The sequence below is a fragment of the Macadamia integrifolia genome, chromosome 1, assembly GCF_013358625.1.
Source record: "Macadamia integrifolia cultivar HAES 741 chromosome 1, SCU_Mint_v3, whole genome shotgun sequence".
Classification (NCBI taxonomy): Eukaryota; Viridiplantae; Streptophyta; class Magnoliopsida; order Proteales; family Proteaceae; genus Macadamia; species Macadamia integrifolia.
In genome coordinates this window covers 26,128,958-26,149,929 of record NC_056557.1, presented here as the reverse complement: position 1 = coordinate 26,149,929, position 20,972 = coordinate 26,128,958, and the positions used below count along the sequence as shown (strand labels likewise).

General features: G+C 38.8%; 1 protein-coding gene across 1 annotated transcript; it reads left to right on the top strand.

The window, feature by feature from the left end:
- Positions 1-13,383: 13,383 nt before the first annotated feature.
- On the top strand, positions 13,384-15,042 carry LOC122080053 (UDP-glycosyltransferase 88F3-like). The gene has a single exon (XM_042647277.1). It carries the CDS (start codon positions 13,480-13,482, stop codon positions 14,908-14,910), a length of 1,431 nt encoding a protein of 476 aa, XP_042503211.1. The 5' UTR covers positions 13,384-13,479; the 3' UTR covers positions 14,911-15,042.
- The last annotated feature ends 5,930 nt before the right edge of the window (positions 15,043-20,972 follow it).

The following is a 20,972-nucleotide window of genomic DNA, read 5'->3' as shown; positions in this document are numbered from 1 at the left end:
CTGTGTCCTTATCTTTTAGGCTAAGATTGCACTAGTCCTCTTGTAAATCCACATTTGTTGTGAAAAGAACAATAACTTGAGGTCCCTTCACATTTGGGCTTAGAAACCTATAGGTTACTGTCATTTTCTTTAACTTTGGTGACATCATCTTTAGGAAAATGTCACCTACTATGCTGCCCTAGGAAAAACCATGGAAGAAGATGATACGTCATTTTGGTGGAATCCACCTCACCCTTTCATGGTTCCATAGAAATGCGTTATGCAGTTAATTATGTGCGAAAACTTGTACCCAGTTTAATTCCAATATATTTATTCATCATATGGTGTTCCAAATATGACATGCAAACACAAAATGTCATTAATTTTCTACCTTTGTCATTCATAAATAAATTTTTAATATCATGGTAATGATAAACCAATGTAGAAATATTCATAAATAGAAATACAATTTTGACGTCGTTCTGGAATAAAAATAGAACACTACAAATGTTTCAAAATAGTTTTGAATTTCATCCTCTCACTGGTCAAATCATATAAACAGTACAAACTGCATGTGATAAATCAATCAATTTTCATTTAATAAAATAAAACAAATAAACAACATACCTACGGTCTACAGAGCGTTTCTGTTTGGCTTTAAATAGGTAAGATAATAACCACATAATGCATTAATAATATATGTCACTTTTACAATTGCATGTTATCAATACAATGAGATGTAAATGCATGTTAACATCACATCCATTTACATATGGTTTTCAGAACTATATTACCATGATAACAACCAAAACTCAAAAGCAATGGCAACTATCATAATAAAGTTTAAAAATAATAATAATAATTCCAAAAATTAAACCAAAATCAGATGACTCCAGATTGCACTTTTATAAACAGTTTAAGTTTTATGTATTTGTATGGTTTCACAATTGGGTTTCATTAAAATTGTAAAAGAAGTAATTAATTCACCCCAAATTTATAAGTCCAAGCTCAAAACAATTTAAAATTTATTACTTATTACTTTGGTTTTCAATAAAATTCATTAAATACTATTTTAATGTAAGCCCATTACATACTGAATTCTAACCTTCTAATCTAAATCTAAGTCCAAGCCCAAGTTTATCGTCATAACCAAAAAACCCAAACGTGTCAAAAATAGGGGTCACTGGATCAGGTTGAAACCTAATCCGATCTGTTCGATTCGATTCTAAACCAATTCAATCATGTGTGGCCTCCATTTGGTTTGAACGTGGTTCGGTTCGGTTTGGTTTGGTCCACAATTTAAGTGAACCTCATTATTCTTTTAAATAAATGAAATCTCCAATGGCTCATGACTTAATAGTTTTTTTTTTTTTTTTAAATAGACTTAAATATGAAAAACCTCATTAGACATTATTTGAAGACTGTCCATTATAAAAAATACTCATTTATTTCAGTGCATTTCCATCAAAATTTTCTTTATCATAAATAGACTATAGATAGTGTCTCATTACAAAACCAGATGTTACAGACTATATACCATTGAAGAACCTATCATTATAACCTGGGTTGGTTCAAGAAAATCACAAAACAACAAGTTTATGCCATATAAACAAATCAATATATAGACAATATTAGATTCATCTATCAACTGCAATAGGATAAAATTTTATCCTACAAAATATAATGGGATGATAGAATTTTTAACTCAGGTGTGACAGTATTCCGTCCTCTCAAGTGGCACAATAAATACCCATCATAAGAGTCAATAACCATTTCATTTTGAACCGGATCAAAACTGGTTTGAATCAAGACAATACCTTAGTGATGACTATTTAAAGACTTCACTACGAACCATAAATTGAAACGGAATGAGATTTTAAAACGTAAGAGAGCCCACTTTACAAATTCCATTTGATTTTTTTTTCAAATAGATCAAGCCCATGGGCCTAAGCCCATAACAGTTTAAATGAAACAATAAACCTTTTATGAAACAAATAAGGCCCAGCCCATTACTTTAAAGGATTTAAAAAAGAAATTAATTTCGTCACCCATGACCAAACCCTTCTTTTAAAAAAAAAAAAAAAAAGGATTCGGGAGGGAATATTCCCCCTCCTCCTTCCTCTTCCCAAAACATAAGGAAGGAAAGGAACGCCATGCCGAAGCCAGCTTTGATCAGGAATTTGTTACAATTAAAAGAGAAGAAAACACACCAAACGTTCGCATAGTAAGCTGAGATTTATGGATCGATTCACTCGATTACGACCGAAGGCTCAAAGATAGTTATTATCAATTCTGCAGATGTTGGCAAATGGGTACCCAGTACCCTCTCCCTATCACTCTTTCGGCGCTTCCATAAATATACAGAGTTGTTTATTTGATTTTCTATCAGAACCACTTTCTAACTTTTGGCTTTTCTTAAAGGGTTCTGATACTTGAAACTACCGCTGCACAGGGCAGTCGATCTCGATATCCTTAATCAGATCCAAATGATTAAAAAAAAGAGTTACTGCTAAATCCAAATCATGATGTTAATAGCAAAATTAAAATAAACCATATCAAAATTACATTCCAGTGAGATGGATAGCAGCCGTGGCTTTTAAATTCAGAATAATACAAAAAAGTGTATATGTATACAGCCTATCGATCTCTATAAACGAGGCTCTGATACCATTGATAGAAAATAAATGCGAAAACGATTGATGGAAATCGATTAGCATGCATGATAAACACTACAAAGACAAGTTTTAAGCATACCTGAATCCATGGCTGAAGAATAACAACTCCTCAATTCTCTTTTCGTATGTTCCTTGTACAACAAGATCAATGTTGGTCTGGTCTACCCTCTTTTCTTTCACACTTTAGGTTTCTCTAGTCATCCACTTAATGGGCTAGTGATAACTATTTATAGGGGTGAGGGTAGAGACCGACCTTGTAATGAAATTAGGGTTTCCTTTCCATTAAGGAAACAATACTTTAGGTCCACACATAGTAATATATATTTCATATTATTAAGATGTGCTAATGGAATTCAATATCTCCACAGAGATCACCTACCATATTGGATCCTTTCTGCTTACTCCATCTGTAGTCAACACCACTAAACCAATTTTGAAAACAAATCTTGGACTATGCTAGCCCAATTAATTGGAAAGCTTACGTTTTTCTCCCTATATACCTTGAATCCTTTAACTGTTCCATCGCCCACATTGTTTGCCCACCTTGCTCATGAAGTGGTCCTTCCAATGTGCTGCCTCTACCTATCCCATTAACTTCACCTTATGCAAGCATGCTTTAACCGTTCTAGAAAACTGATATTGTATTACATGTAGGCGATAAATCGATATAGACAGTCCACGTTTACTTTCATATACCCAAAATTGCCCCTGCCACGTCATTAGGGCTTATTTTGAATTTTTGGCGCCAACAGATATACAATCAAAATTATATTTGCAATATTATCTAATATAATTTATTAATAATCATAAAAAAGCTTCTAATAAGAGGGTGAAAAAAAGAATAATATTTCAATCTAAATCTTTTCTTTCTCAAATGTAATATAACATTACCCAATGTCCGTGTGGAAATATATAACTTTTTTACATTATGTATTTCCCTCATACATGTGATATGGCTAATTGTTTATTTAATTGGTAAAACAACATACTCAAACATTTAAAGTTAATATTACCACACCACAGATTATGGAATAAAAAATCATTAGTATTGATTGGATTACTAAAGCTCATTAATTGATTGTTCTTGGTAGGATTATAGTTAGATGGATCTTTTGGGGAGATTGTTTCCTTTTTCGCTTAGGATCAATTCGTATTCAAGTGGGTCTCTTAGAGAGATAGCTTGCTTCAAGTGATAAGATTCTGTTGAGCTGGCAATAATATCTACTGAGCTTGTAGTGGATCCCCTTTTGGAGATTTTTATTTTATTTTATTTTGGGAAAATTACATCCCCCTCCCCTATAGTATGAAAGATTCTTACGTTTGAATCCAATCTGTTAGTGGCCGTGAGTTTGAATCTGTTATGTGGTGAGGTCACATATTTTATATTGAAAATACCCCTATAACGAAGTGAAGAGACCAAAATACCCTTCACTTACAATTAGGAAAAGAGGGAAATCCTCTTTCAATCTCATCGTCTTCAAGCTCTCCAAGCCCTAATTTGCAAATCGTCCTCTGGAATGAAACTGTGAGAAGATCTACTTCTTCTACCTCTGGAAGGAATAGTGAGAAGCGGGTATCTAGAATGAAACCGTGAGAACCTTGTGGAAGGTTCGATTGACGCTGGTGCAGTGTATTGCGATTTCTCTCAAGAAACCGTGAGAAACTTGCAGAACCATGTGATCTTCTTGCTACAATTTCCCTCAAGCTATTATTAGAGTTGTTTGTGCTGCGATTTCCCTCTGATTTGGTAAGAGGGCCCTCTGTATCTTCAAATTTATAAAGAGGAAAAAGGAAGCAAGGGTTTGAGCGATTTACCTTCAATATACTCTGTTTTCGTGTGTGTCTCTATGCGATAGCTTGCCACTTAATGAGACTAAAAGGCTTTGCCATGGAATTGGTTGTTGCCAAACCACAATCCCTAAGGGTCTCAAAACTCTTAATATTACTGTTGGGAGTATAGGTAATGGATCTGCTGGGAATTGGAAGTTCTCTGCAACTTTGATTTCTTGACTAATCAAAAGCTGTTTAGTTATGAGTAATCAAATCTTTCGGCTGAATTAGATAAATCAAGTCTTCCTATGGTGTTGGATTGGGCTATTGGGAATCAGATATGTGAAGAAGCAGTTCATGATAAAAAAATCTTATGCTTGTGGTCCACATAGCTACTGCTTTAATTCAATCAATGGCCCCGGCTACCTGTGTAACTGCCCTGATGATTTTGAAGGTAACCCTTTTCTAGGATGTCAAGGTAATCAGCTCATATTTTCTTAAATATATATTGAGAGAAAGGGCATACACACACTACGTTTCGGTTGAATGTTCGCTTACCTGGGTTCTCCGACGTGAATCGATGGAAACTGAGCTTCTTCTTCACCTGTATTTGGTTGCAAAGGGCAATTTGCGAAGGTATCGAACTTCACCTTCTCCAACGGTTCTCTCTTGTGTGAACAATCTCTATTTTAATGGGTATTCAGGTCTAAAAGGGTATAATGGTTCTCTCAACTCAAGACTTTCTTTACTAAAAGGTTATTTAAGTCTTTTGATGTTTAAAATTAACAGAATACTCACACTGTCAGCTTTAGGGGAGAGGGTCGTAAATCACTCAAACCCTTGGACTCACACGTAATTTCAGAAAACTACAAGGAAGGGGGATGTAATTTTCCCTTTTACTTTTTATTTAAGATTCTCAAAGTGCTGATAGATCGGTTATTTGATTGAGCATTGGTAGCTGGGTAGCTCGGTTAAGCGATGGTGTGGGAGGTCAGCTCTTCAAGGATGACCTACAGTCACTCTTCAGGGATGATCCACGGTCACTCTTTGGGGATGACCTACCATCGCTTTTTGGGTATGACCTATGGTCACTCTTCGAGGATGACCCACAATCGCGCTCTTTAGGGATGACCCACAATCGCTCTTCAGAGATGGCCCATGATCGCTCTTCAGGGATGGCCCACGATTGCTCTTCAAGGATGACCCATGATCGCTCTTTAAGGATGTGATCCACGATAGCTCTTCAGGGATGACCCATTCACTCTCTCCAAACTGTTCAAGCCCCACGTAATAGGTCACATGTCGCTATCAGATTAGTGGGTGGTATTTTTACCCTCATTAAATGATATTTTTATTCAACCACTACCAGCAGATTGACACCATCTGGTTTAATGGGGTTTCAAGTAAACTTTTCAAACTTCAAGGTGTCAAATAACCTTGCCATAGTACAGGGGTGTCCAAACAATTATATATATATATATATATATATATATTTTAAATAAAAAATAACTTCCTATCCATTAGAAAAGCTACATGGAATCCACAAGTGGAGAAAATATTTAGAAAAATTAAGGGCAAAAGGCTAGTGAACACATTAACAAATCAGATGTTGTTATGTTCACATGAGCGTCATGAGTTCTTTGCAATAGTTTTTCATAAAATATGGATCTAAAATGTTGATCTGGAATATATATGATCACTTTTTTTTTTAGGGAAATTTATTCGCACCACCCCTTGGAGAATGCCACAATTATAAGATCACTCCCTATGTTTCACCAAATTATTCTCAGACCCCTTATCGTCAGTCACGGTTAAGTGAAGTGTTAAAATAATTGTTATATCCTTGTCATTAAAACTCATCTTTTTAACTCAATTTCTCTTCACCCTTACCTATATTTACCTTCATTGAGACACCAAACGCAAGGGCGATTGTTCAAAGCACCGGAGATCGCAACAGCACCGGCGACGGCGACAAACAGCGACAGTGGCAACCAGTAGGAACTCGCGGCGATCGATCCGATACCCAAGTCCATTTGGGCCGGGGAGCCCTAATATTTGTTACGACTAACTAACTGATTGTAACCGTTCCATTTTCCGACGTTCCGTCTATCCTGAAAATTGGTTTTCCCTCAATCAAACTTCCTGTCCCTTTCTCTCTCTCTCTCTCTCTTCGATTCTTTTCTTCCCCACTCACAACGACCCCTTTATATGCTCTCGACTTCTCTCTCTATGCGTCTCTATCCAAATCAAAATTCTGTTTCTTGTGTCGAATGCTACTATTCCATTTCTTGTGTCAAATGCTACTCTCACGCCCTCATCCATGGCATTTCTCTCTACTAATCGTTCTCTCCCTCTTCGCCGCCGTTCGTTGCCAATCGTCACCTCCTAAAGGCACTCCTTCAGCCCTCACATATTCTTCTTCAATTTCAGTTTCTCATCACTCCGTTTTGTCTTAATTTTCAGGGTTTCTAATTGATTGCGGCGCCACCGTTCCATCAGTAATCGACAACCGGCAATGGTTACCCGACGGCAATTACGTTTCTGCTGGGGTGCCCAAAACAGTATCAATTCTGGTTTTTCTTCCGACTCTTTCCACTCTCCGCTCTTTCCCTCTTCTTGCGGATGCTCAACGGAAATTCTGCTGCGTTGTTCCGGCGTTCCGAGGTGACGAGCAGTTCCTTCGGACTACCTACTTTTACGGGGGAGTTAAACGGTGTAGATCCCGCCGGTGTTTGATCATATTGTGGATGGGACGGTTTGGAGTGTTATGAACACTACGATATTATCTGTACTGTATTACATGGGTATTTTAGGTACATTATATTTAATAAAGGTATTTTGATATTTAAAATAAAATATAATAGCTGACATCAACATATAAGGTATATTCCTTAGCAGTGACTGACGGTAGGAGGTCTAAGAATAATTTGGTGAAATAGAGGGGTGGTCTTATCATTGTGGCATTCTCCAAGGGATGGCACTATAAATTTTCCTTTTTTTTTTTTAATGAATAAACTACCATGAATTATTCATTAGAACATGTAGAAAAAATATTTAGAAAAAAAGTAATATAGCTGTCCTGCCTTGAGACAATAAGTAATGACGGGGAATCATAATCGTAGGTATTGGTATCAGATCAGTCGATATGCTATTGGATAAATTGATATGGTATCGGATTGGCCGTGGCCAATATTGATATGATATTGAAATGTATTGATGGTATCGGCTGAAAATTTAAAAAAGAGTACCTTCTTGATTGGTTCGATTTATATCAGACTGATACATATCAGTATTGTTTAGGTTTTGGAGCTGGCCAATATGAGAGAGAGAGAGAGAGAGAGAGAGAGAGAGAGAGAGAGAGAGAGAGAGAGAGAGAGAGAGAGAGAGGAGGGGATCGGAGATGCAGAGGTAAGATTGGTTGAGGGAGGTTCAGATCACAGTAATTCACTTTCTGAGTTTAAAATTCCTGGTCAAATCCGTCAATTTAGATTAGAATCGACTGTGATCATTTTTTATTTAGGCCATTTTGGAACGGCTGATCCTAGGGTTTTAGGGAACGAATTTAGGAAATTCTGATTTGATCCGGATTGAAATTGGTTGCAGGGACCGATTAAATCCCCCATTTTGAGCTTAAAATCCTTGAATGAATCGACTGATTTGGATTGAAGTCAACAAGACCAATCCCAATTTAATTGTTCCAAAACATTGATTCTAGAGTTTTGGGACTAGATAATTGGTTTTCTGATTTTACGGTCGATTCTAGAATATGCCCTCAAATATGAAAATCATTGATCTAGTCCCCAAACCCCTAGAATTGGTGATTTGAAACAACTGGAATTAGGATCGATCACAGGTGATACTAATCCAATTCAATCACAAATGATTCCGATCGATTTATTAGTAGCAATCACAATCGATTTAGAGTCCATATTGATTTTGATATGGATTAATTTTAAACTTGGATTGGAATCAGAGATTGAATTAGCCCTGATTGCCCTTGATTTTTCAGGGTCGGGCCGGGATGACTTTGACCCTAATCCTTACCATAGTTTGTCATCAAGAGCTGGGTATACCCTAATCCTAACCCTGCAAAATATGAAATAACTAAAAAATAAAAAAATATTCATAATAGAAAGGGAAAAAAGGCTGGGTATGTCACCGGTATACCCAGATCTGTGTCTATCTCTCTTCTCTTTCCCATGGAAAAGTCCCCTATGGAAAGCAGCCGGCACACCTAACCTCCTCTTAGAAAGAGGAGATAAAAAATACATAGTCACAAATTACTTGTCACGAGGAGAACATCCTAAAGTAAACATTCAAAGAGGAGAACATCCTAAGAAAACAAAAAATCCAAAGTCAATATCATGGGCAAAAACCAGGGTCGGGTCAGGCCAAAACCAAGTCCCAAAGTCAGGATAAAAAAATCAGGGTTGGGTTCAGGGCGGTTGAGCGGGTCAAAGACCCTTACTCGTCTTGATCCTGACTCAGGGTTAGAAATTACAGGGTCGGGCCAACCCTTAGGGCCAAAATTTTCAACTCAGTACTTATTCGGGATCAGGGTGGGCTAAGGGTGAGTTCAGGCCATCATGGCCAAACTTGCAACCCTAAACTATCCACTCAATTGTGATGAGAGAGAATTGATGGGCCACGACCCTCCGCACACATATGTATACATTATTTATATATATTTAAATCATAATAGATGGACGCCGGCGACACTGGCTTGGTGGAGGTGCACCGACGTCTACCAAGAGGTACGGGTTGTCGGATAGAGAACAGACTCAGTTGGCCCGAAAAATGGCTCTTGAACTTCTTTATGGATTTTCTAAGGTTTTTAAACCTTATTTTCCCCTCCTATCTTTTTTCTCTTGTTCCTCGTAGGTGGAATTTTGTATTTTCCTCAAAGATTTCGCAAGTTGCCCTGGATTTGGATCGTTTTTGGAAGATTTTCTTCCCTTCTCTTGTGTTTAGCATCGCCCACGTTGGGGTGAGATTTTTTGTCTTGATTCTGGTAGTAAGGGTGGCATCAAAATCGTGGAGATTTAGCTCTTGATAAGTTTGAGATACTATGAAAATGGCGTTAAAAGATAAGGGCAAGCGCCTCTTGGAGAGTGAGGATCCTCCTATTAGGAGACTTAGGCTATATTTGGTAGTTATTTTGTTCCAAAGACGACGTTTCATATCAAAATCAGAATTTTCCATTTCTGTGACAAAATTCTATGGTTACCATGTAACCATGTTCTAACATTTCTCGTTTCTTGCATTTTTTTTATCCGGTTTGTCAAAAAAAAAAAATAAAAAAAAATAAAAAAACAAATTGTAGACACCAAACGGAAGATTTCGTTTCCTTGTTCCCATAAAACGAAAAAACGTTTCTAACAAACCTTGAACACCAAACGGAAGATTCCATTTTCTTGTTCCCATAAAATAAAAAACATTTTTTCGGATGACTGCCAAACACAGCCTTAGACCACATTGGGGCGACATTTTTATCCCCGATTGGCACATGAATATACAAGAGGCAACACCTGAGGCTTGGTTGTCTTCCCAGTCTAACTCTGAAAATGCAACAACTCTATTCAAAGATGACCTCTGGAGTGATGATGATTATGAGCATGATGATCGTGCTCCTTGGTACAAGGGAAGCATTTGAAGAATACGACTTCCCATATCTACAACGTTGTATTGTTGAAAACGACGATAAGTGTTTCCTTTGATTTTCTTTCTACTAATTCCTGATTTCAACGCCATGCTTGAGGCTATAACTCAGTTAGGGATTTTTAGGGCATTGAGATCGTTTAGAACAAATTATTTTTGCCCTAGCTTTCACCATCTGTTATGGGTCATCGTAATTTGTTCTCACAATCCCTGTGTTTGTATTAATGTTGAATATTTTTTGTTTTGTCTTGTTTTGCAGAAGCTAGACTACATAAAGAAGTACAGGTCGGTTAATGATGCATCCCTCCAAGGGAGATCGCCACTCAGATTGGGAGAGTGCTAGAAACAAGCTCTCATAAACTTAAAATCAGATACAACATTTTACAGAATAGAGTGATCTCAGAAAATTGGTCATAACTCTCTGGATATAACTCAGATTGATGCGATTACAAATTCTACTGGAAGAAGACTCATGGAGCTACAACTTTGATAAAAAAAAAATTCTCTTTAGATTCTGGCTGTAGGTAGGTAGGTGAAAATGAGCAGATAACACAAGTTTTACAAATCAAAATTCTGGAAAAAGATAATGGATGGATAAAATAGGAAATATGGAAGGATAAATGTGGATGGAGAACCCCTCTTCAAAGATGTGTTAACCATACCGAACACCTTAAAAATCTTCAAGGACGCAAGAAGATTAAAAAGCCCATACTCTACTTGGTAGGATTGAAACTCTTCTAGGTTCAAGGCAAATGCTTCAAGCAATTTGTATTATAAAAACTTTGTTGCCTTACAAATAAGATATATAGGCCTTTTATAAGCAAAAGAAAAGAAATCTTAAAAGTTCCTACCATATCTCAGCCATTGAATTACATTGAGTTTTAAGGGTTGAGATTACATGCTTAATTCCCAAGTAGAGAATCTTTTGGAAAAAATAAAAATAAAAATAAAAGTAGATTCAAAGATATTGGCTGCTCTAATGTGCCTTGATGCAAGCTCAAAGGTTGAAGTGAATGTCCCAATAAAGAGATGTTAGAAGATTCTTTTAGAAAGACTCCTAGGGTGGGGTAGTTGAAGGAGCTTAGACCAAGAGAATCTTTAAGACTTCTCTACCATGTCATCAAACACTAACAAGCTATCCACATCATTATTCTACTAAGGTAGTTCAAGAGACATTAAAGAGGTTCTCCACTAGTAAGGTTTTGTTGATCTTGGGTTTGTTCTCTTTAGGTTTGGTACTCTTGGACTTGACTTGATAGGCTTGGACACATCTTTGGGTTGGGCCTGCATCAGTTGATCTTGTATTACATAATGCAATGAGTTCTACCCATAGTTAGCAAATTCGGATTCAGGAATTATTCGGACGGAGAATTATTCGGAATAATTCGGACGATTAATTTAAGGATTCGGTCAAAAAAGCGGTCAAAAAATCTTATTGGGTTTTTTTTTTTTTAAATTGTTTTTTTATTTTTTTTTTTTTATTTTTGGTTTTTTTTTTAAAAATAATGTTTAAATGGACCGAATAATTCGGTTTAATTTGGATTCGGTCCGAATTATTCGCGATTTATATTCATTTTTGAAAAAGTCGCGAATTTTAAAGAATTTTATTTTTAATTCGGATTCGGTCCGAATTTTTGATAAAATTCGGAAAAATTCGGTTCGGCCGAATAATTCGCGAATTATTCGGCCGAATTGATAACACTGGTTCTACCCATCTGTTCAGAGGCAGGTTAAGGAGATGGGCTTCGAGGACTTCTCGTATTTGCAGGCACGTAACTGAGACCTCGATCTCTAATATATCTTGATGGAGTGATGGTGGCCATTGACCCACACCTTTCATTTCATTTGTGGGGAGATGACTATCACCCCATCGTACTTCAGATTATTCACTTGAGGGAATACCTTGCTCAATAAAAAGGTAACATAGGCTCTGTTTGGTTGCAAGGATATGGAAGGGAAGGGAATAGAAGAGAAGCGAAGGGAAAATTTTCAAACTAGAAAAGAGAACTTTTGTAATCCCTACCCAACATGATTGTATAAACTATTTAAATTTCTTATCATATTTAGTAAAAATATTTTTTAGAAATAATCTTTATTTATATTTCAAATCCAAGGGTTTTAGATATAAAGTAGAGTGAAATTTAATAACCAAAATATGGATGATTTGTTTTGCTAGCAAGAAGGGAGGGAAAAAAATTTGTTTTTTCTGGATAATAAAGTTTAGTATAATTATAGGCAAGTATATGGGGATTAATAAAAATTAGCACAAATTATTCTCTCCATAGCCTTATCTCATGATCACTACACGAATAATTCATCTGTACTGAATCTTATCATATAAGAGAGTATTAGTGGAAAAATTTTCCTAAGCTTGAGTTATACTCCTACATTTACAGCCATACACCAACCAAGCTCTTGCCTGAGCCTGGCACATAAGAAACTAAGCAAGAATAGGAGGATTCTGCAGAATAAAATAGGGAAAGCTTCCTCTACTTCACCTAATCTAGACGTGAACTCCACCTAATCTAGAAGATTCTTTGATTTTAAGAAGGAAATCAACCAGTCAAAACTAAAAAATAGCTGATAAATAGAAATTTCAAATCCTGACGAATGCAGTGATGTCTTGTGCACTACCCTGTACCTAGGGGTGTCAATTCCTAAACCGAACCGGTAAAACCGGCCGGACCGAACAGATAACAACCCGGACCAAACCGAACCGAAGCCTTATTGGTTCGGTTCGGTTTCGAGTATTGTAACCCCAAAACCAAACCGAACCGCACCGAAAACCGGATGAACCCGAAACCAAACCGAAACCGGCTCAAAACCCGGACCGAAACCGAAACCAAACCGGTAAGAAACCGAAACACTCCAAAATTCATTAAAAAAATCAAAATTTGAATAGTTTTGTATACATTTGTATGGAAAATCGAATCCAAACTATACCAAAAACCAAAACCAACCCGGTTACAAATCGATTTAAGAAACCGAAGTTCAACAATTCATCATTTGGTTGTTTCCTAATGGCTCCATACCGGTTTAAAAAACCGATCCAAACTGAAATGAACCTAATAAATCCAAACCGGTACCAACCCGAACCCAAACCGCACCGAAGCCGACACCGGACCGAAACCGATAAATCCTTAATGGGTCGGTTTCGGTCACTTCCAAACTCACACCGAAACCGATGGAACCGGACCGAAACCGCACCAACCCGGACCGTTGACACCCCTACCTGTACCCACTGTGTGGAATCTTAGCCTATATTTTATTTTTTGCGTCCAGGTCCTTATATTTTGTACTCTTTTGTTTTGGTGAACCTGATTCGGATTCTAGTTGATACTCATCAAACAAACCATTAGAAGAAACGCCAGAAGAAGAGGAGAAAGCTAAGTAAGAAATGGAAGGCAGTATAGTGTTATACCCGGTAATGGCCATGGGACACCTCATATCAATGGTGGAGCTCGGCAAGCTCATTCTCCGCCGCTACCACCACCGCTTCTCCGTCACTGTCATCATCGCAGAGGGGCCTACCCTCACCACAGATATCACCGCCTTCCTTCGCCATGTCTCGGAAACCACCCATTCCATTACCTTCCACCACCTCCCCTCCCTTTCTATGAAACCTTCTCCAAATCAATACCGTGCATCGATCCATACAGAATTCACTCACCTCAACAACTCAAATCTCCACAATGCTCTCCAAACTATCTCGAAGATCTCTAGGGTTCGAGCGTTTATCATAGATTTCTTCTCTACCCCAGCCCTCAGCGTGGCATCCGATCTAGGCATCCCCACTTACTATTTCATCGTTGGCGGCGCTGTCATCCTCTCTTTCCTTCTCTATCTCCCAATCTTTCACAAACAAACCACCACAAGCTTCAAGGACATACCCACGACCCATCTCCAATTCCCGGGCTTGCCCCCAATGCCGGCCTCGTATTTGCCTCAACCGGCGCAGGATCGAGAGGAACAGACCTATCATGACTTCTTAGAGATTGGTTTAAACCTACGCAGATCAAAGGGAATTATGGTGAACACCTTTGAGTGTCTTGAGTCTAGATCGATCAAAGCCATCACTGATGGGCTCTGCGTACCAGATGTTCCAACCCCACCTGTTTACTGCATCGGACCATTGATAGCCAGTCATAAAAATCGAAATGGGGAAGGTGAAGCTGTAAATCAGTGCATGTCATGGCTTGATGCGCAACCGAGTCAAAGTGTCGTGTTCTTGAGTTTTGGGAGCCGAGGTGTGTTTACGGCAGCGCAGGTTGGGGAGATCGCTATTGGGTTAGAGAAGAGCGGGCAGAGGTTCTTGTGGGTTGTGCGCCAGCCGGTCTCTGAGGACAATAGCAAACTGTCCTCTGTGGAAATTAAAAACCCAGATTTGGAGGCCCTGTTACCTCAAGGCTTCTTGGATCGGAACAAGGAGACGGGTCTTGTGGTTAAATCATGGGCACCACAAGTTAAAGTGCTGAGTCATGAGTCGGTGGGTGGGTTCGTGACTCATTGTGGGTGGAACTCGGTATTGGAAGGGGTGTGTGCAGGGGTGCCTATGTTGGCGTGGCCTCTCTATGCCGAGCAGCGAATGAACAAGGCAATTTTGGTGGAAGAGATGAAGCTGGCAATGCCGATGGAGGTATCGGAAGATGGGTTGGTGAGTGCTGCAGAGGTTGAGAAAAGGGTGACATCTTTGATGGAATCCGAAGAAGGGAGAGTACTTAGAGAACGGAGTCAGAAAATGAAGGAAGAGGCCATGGCTGCGTGGACCGAGTGTGGCTCTTCTATAACTGCTTTCAACGAGGTGGCTGAGTCATGGATTAATCAGTAGTAGGTGTTGTGATTTATCTGTCATTGAGAGATGGATTGATGTCACCATATGCTTGAAGAGCAAACGTGAGGAGTGTGTATGGTCTAAGAATTCCTCTTCTTTGCTATAAAGTGTTATTAGTGTCCCACTCACTCTTTCCAAAAAAAATAAAATAAGGTAAAAGGAAAATTTACATCCACCTCTCATGTTTGCTTTATTACATACACTCCTTCATATTTCGTTCATTACAAGTTTGCTTTATTATATCCACTCATTCGATTCGTATTTCGTTTATTGCAAATAAACCCAACTTAACTAACACCATGAGTGAGGTGTTTAATTTTGAAATTGAAAAGATTATTTTAATATCTTTAACTAAAACATTCCAACTCAATGGCCATTTTACCCTTATTACATCTTCAATCCTAAAATCCCAAACTTTCTTCAACCCTGCCCCTTCAACTTTGTCATCTCTATTCACAGCTGCTGCCAGCAGCTGACAAGTTTAGGGAGGCTGGTGGCTGGTGAGTTTAGTCTCACAAGCAGACTAATTTAAACTCTCCTAACCCATAGTGACCCACCTGAGAGCCTTTGGATTATCACGTTCATCCTGTTCCTGAGGAAATGAAGGTCTATTTCTACCAAACAAGACCACTTGAAAGGTAGATCTCCTCACAGCAGACTATATGAAGATTGAAGACCTTCTGGCTATTAAGTTCTGAGTTCCATCGCTAGGATTGAATCGACATGGTCAAGCATGTGATTGTGTGCATCCACCACCACCACTCTTAGCGCAAAATTAATAACGAAATAGCATTTATTGAAGAAACCAAAACTAATTTCAAACCTAAATATCTTCAAAACAAGTAAACAAATGGAAAAGGGGATGAGAGGGGACAGAGGACAATAACAGAGGAATAAGAATCAAAAAAAGGGAAAGAAAACCAGTTAAGCTCATGGAAGAACCATTAAAGAGAATAAGATAACAAAAAGGAAAGGCAGGGAAAAAAAGAACCCAAAATTAGAGAGTTCAAATCTTCATGAAACCCAGAAAAAAGGGAAATAGAGCGGAAGAAAAAGAAGAAAGCCATCACCTGTAACGACGATCATGAGGAGAAATAAAGAATCTACACAACTTAATTCTGCGATTGCTTCTGGCTCCAAGGGAAGGAGGAAGGGCATAGTTAAGGCTGTAATGACTAATTAGTCTACTTGTTGAGATTAAACTAGTTGGCCGGCGGCCGGCTGCCTAATTAGTCTACTTGTTGAGATTAAACTAGCCGGCCACCGGCCGACGGCCGCCATGAACGGGGATAGGGCAGCCGCTAGGGTTGAAGACCAAGTTTGGGATTTTATGATTGAAGATGTAATAAGGGTAAAATGGTCATTGAATTAGGCTGTTTTAGGTAAAGATATCATAAGGGTAAAGTAGTCTTTTCAATTTCAAAACTAAACACTTCTCTCACGGTGTTAATTGGGCTGGGTTTATTTGTAATAAACGAAACACAAAGGAGTGGATGTAATAAGGGCAAATGCAAAGGGAGGTGGATGTTACCACTCAGATTACCAAAAATTATTTTGATTTGTAAAGATGCTGAAAATCTTGTGTTGGCGTTGATGGTGAATCAAAGATTTCCTTCGTGGCAATCGTCTCCCTTGTTTGAAAATCTATAGAGGAATTAACTTGGGTAGAAAATAAATTTATATTTCCGTTTGCTGATATTCTCTCTCCATTATACAACTTCGTGTGATAATGATTTAGGAGACAACATTGATGTCAATTACATCATCTTCGACGCATAGGATACTGAAATGGATCGATGTATGGACTGCTATCCATTTATGATAAGTGTAGAACTCGTGTTATGCTTCCAAAATGTGATATGGGAGGTTTTCAAAACCGTTGTGTTCTCTGTGGTATTCATCCTGAAACTTGTTGAAGGTTAAGTGTAGGAATAAAGGGGTTTCCACACACCTTGTGAATCTAATAAATAAAGTGTCATGAAGAGGGGGATGATGTTCGTTTTAAGGAATCACCATTTAGATAAGGGTTAGAACACATAAATGTCTTTCCCTCTTTTCCTGAAGGAGGGGGAGAGAATTACTCAAAATAAATAAGGCAAAAGTTTGGTTGGATCTTAGGTAGATTCAAATACGTACTAAGAAGATGTTACACACTCAGCCTTGTCTAGTCAGGGGTTGTTCTCTTTCTAATTGGACCATTCCTAAATATCAACATGCATAGTGAAACATCATGTATGTAAAGCTGCAAATCTAGTCCTAATATAGATATCTAGGTCAAAAGGAAGTAAAACATGTATGACAATCAAAAAAGAACTCACCTTATTGTTTGGAAGAAACTTTGTCAACCTAAAACTCAAGGTGGCCTCGGGTTCTGTGATTCCGAAACCTTATCAAATTATGGTGGCGCGTTCTCAACAATGAGCATAGCTTTTGGTCTTAGATTCTCAGAGCAAGATATTCCACACACACACAATATATATATATATATATATATATAATAAAATAAAATATTAAGAGGGTCTTTATGCTGGAATGCAATAGTGAGTACTCTCCCTACCGTGAAAATATGATTCACATCAAAGTAGGTAATGGTTGCAATTCTTTCTTTTGGGATGATCCTTGGATACATAGGAGGAATAAGATCTATCTTGATAACCTGATTTCTAACTCCCCCGCCCCCTCTCCCCATCTCCATCTCCATCTCCAGAAAACACTAACAATTTCTTGGTGACAGATCAATGGAACACATGTTTACTTAAATCCATTCTCCCTGTTACAATCTCTTATTACATTATCCAAATCACTATATCCCTTAATTCCGATAGATGGTGGTGCCATCTTTCTAACGGAGGGGTCTCTCACAACTAAAACTGCTGCAAAACATCTCAAGACTAATTTACTGACAAAATCTAATGGATGCTCTAAAAGTTGTGCTTGCTTATCTACATGCACTCAATGGCGACGATTGATTTAGAAACTTAAAATTCACCCCAAATTTAAGATGTATTTTGGAGATTAGCACTTGATGGAATTTCCAATAAAGACATTCTACATAAATGGGTGAATATTGACCATACCCATGGTTTGTGCCACAATGAATAGGAGAATATTCGGCATGTTTTCCTGACATGCAATTTTTCGAAAAGAGTTTGGGCTGCTGGCCACTTGGGGCTAAGAACCGAATGTTTGCATTACCTTTTCTTTTCCAACTTGATCATGTACCTTTTCAATTTTAATAACATCTTGAAAAGTGATTTGACACAATTTTTTAATGCTTTTATTATCACTTGTTATTTCATATGGACGGGACATGGTCACTCTTGCATCCCAAAACCCAAACCCTGCCAATATTTTGAATCAAGTTAATTTCTGGCTATCTTTTGGCACTGATGCGGTAAAAATTGATAGATGATCTTCCCTGCAGTTCTTGGTGCTTTAGTCGACCTACACAGAAGAGATAACAGGAGAGAGCCGGACTGACTCGACAGGGGACTCTCCGATGCCTAAGTCAAATCTTCTCACAGTAGATGCTCAAGAGATCTTTTCCAGTAAAAGAAGTGATTGATCCCCCATGATGGAGATTTACCATGATATTTATAGGCTGCTGATGGAGAGAGAAGGAGGGGCGTTTGTGGAGAGTCATGTTTAGGCGTAGAGTCCTTAAGGGGAGTGGCTCTGTGATTCTGGGAATATTCTGGGTTCCAGGACATGTTCTGGAAATATTTTCCTTTAATCTCGGAGGTGCAAGTCATGAGAGGGGTGGATGCCTCTGATGACGTGTAGTGGATAGAGTCCTGCCCCGTGATCAGGGATCACGCCCCTTGAATGTAGAAGTGGATGTGTGCACATTTCTAGGTGCCTTACTTGACTGTCCTGAGCCGAGGTGACAGGTCGGCATGAGGGGAGGCCAAGGTGGCTGCTTGGCATGAGGAGAGGCCGAGGTGGCTGGTCTGCACGAGGAGAGGCCGAGATGGCTGCTCGGAATGAGGAGAGGCTGAGGTGGCTGCTCTGCACGAGGAGAGGCCGAGGTAGCAGCACGGCCTGATGGAGGGCCGAGGTGACAGCATGGCCTGATGGAGGGCCGAGGTGGCAGCACGACCTGATGGAAGGCTGAGGTAGTAGCACGACCTGATGAGATGCCGAGGTGGCAGCACGGCCTGATGAAGGGCCGAGGTGATAGCATGACCTGATGGAGGGCCGAGGTTGTAGCATGGCCTGATGAGATGCCGTGGTAGCACGGCTTGATGGAGGGCCGAGGTGGTAGCACGGCCGGATGAGATGCCGAGGTGGCTACACGGCCTGATGGAGGGCCGAGGTGGCTGCTCAGCACGAGGAGAGGCTGAGGTGGCTGCTTGGCATGAGGAGAGGCCGAGGTGGCGGGTCAATCTTCTGTTCAGGTTTGCATACACGCTTCAGCCGTGCTGAGGGAGGAGACATATTATTCCTTATCAGGCACATATAAAAATTAAGCACAACTCAAGTGAACCTTTTTGAATCAAAACTTATTTCAAGACCTAAGATCCCATATTTCTCTAGCAACATGCTTATCATAACTATTGTTTCAAACAAATCTCAAAATATATTAGGATTAGGCTACAACCCTGTTTTCAAAAAATAAATGCTTATTACTTCTTGCTAACTATGATCTCTTTGATCAAACTAATTGCCTTGAATGCAATGGCTGGGAAAATCTTTATCAAAGACACTTGGTACAAACTTTGAACTCTTTGTAATCCTTTTACTTTAAAAAAAAAAAAAAAAATCTTTGTAGATATGATATACACATGACATATTGTGGACCTTGGTGCAATAGTAAAGTTGCTTCATTGCAACCTAGTGTCACGGGTTTGAGTTAGGAAACAATTTTTTTGTGAAGTGGGGGTAAGTTTGCATACATTATGATCCTCCTCAGGAACCTGAGCACTAGATACATCCTTTTTTATCTACACATGGCATGAGAGAAATATTGAGAAAATAAATTATATATGGGAGAGACTGAACTTGAACATAACTTTACCAAGTTTCCTATGAGCCATTATTAAGGATTAGGTCAAACATGGTTTCAATATTTTTTTTCGCTAAAAAGGATAATTTTATTAAAAGAGCAAAAAGAAATACATTACAAAAACCAAACAGAAGCAGACAAGGCAGAAACCATTAAAGCAACTTGCAAACTCCACCTTCGGCATGGCCATCAGCAGAGAGAACAAGCCGCGCCCTAGTAGAATCTAAAACGGTGCCTGTCCAACACATCATTTTCCAAATCCACCGAGACATGACTTGGAAAGGACATGGAGGTATCGCTAACTCCCGATTTTGAAGCCTTCTTAGCAAGATAGTCTACAATGGGATTGGCCTCCCTGAAGCAGTTAGTGATCTTCCATGAGATAGAATTCAAGAATGGAAGAGCAAACATCCATCTCTGAAGTACAGAACATGGAATCTGATTATTTTGCACTGCAGACACCACCGAAGACGAGTCTGACTCAATCAAACATGGTTCCAATAGAAGGCTTGGGAAGATAGAATCTAATGTCGCTGTAATGGGCCGTACTATATTGGAATAATTGACACTGTAATGGGTCTTATCTATCCCTTTGCAGATGGAGCAATATTATGATCAGAGATTTATTTTGATGACATAACAGTGTGTTAGAACCAACACCAAAGAAAACAAAGAAAAACAAATATGTTCACGCAAGACACAGAGATTTAACTAGATTCACACCCCGATGTAGTGTGCTATATCCTCGAGCGAAGAAGAAGATGATTCACTATTTTCACTGATAGATGAAAGAATTTTTTGCGATCACCTTCTTTCATCCACCTAAGCTTTGCTTTCTCTGACCACAACTCCTCCTCCATTTGAAAGGATTTTAATAAGGCTGTCTTGGCATCTGGCTCTTTATTGAACAATTCATCAGACATTCCTAATAAATCAATCTCATAGTGCCCGAGTTCAACACTAAAGTAGCTTTCTCCATTTCCTTGTCCAAGTTGGCAAACATCTCTCTAGCCCACATCTTGAGAGTCCCCTTCACACACTTCAATTTTTGAGT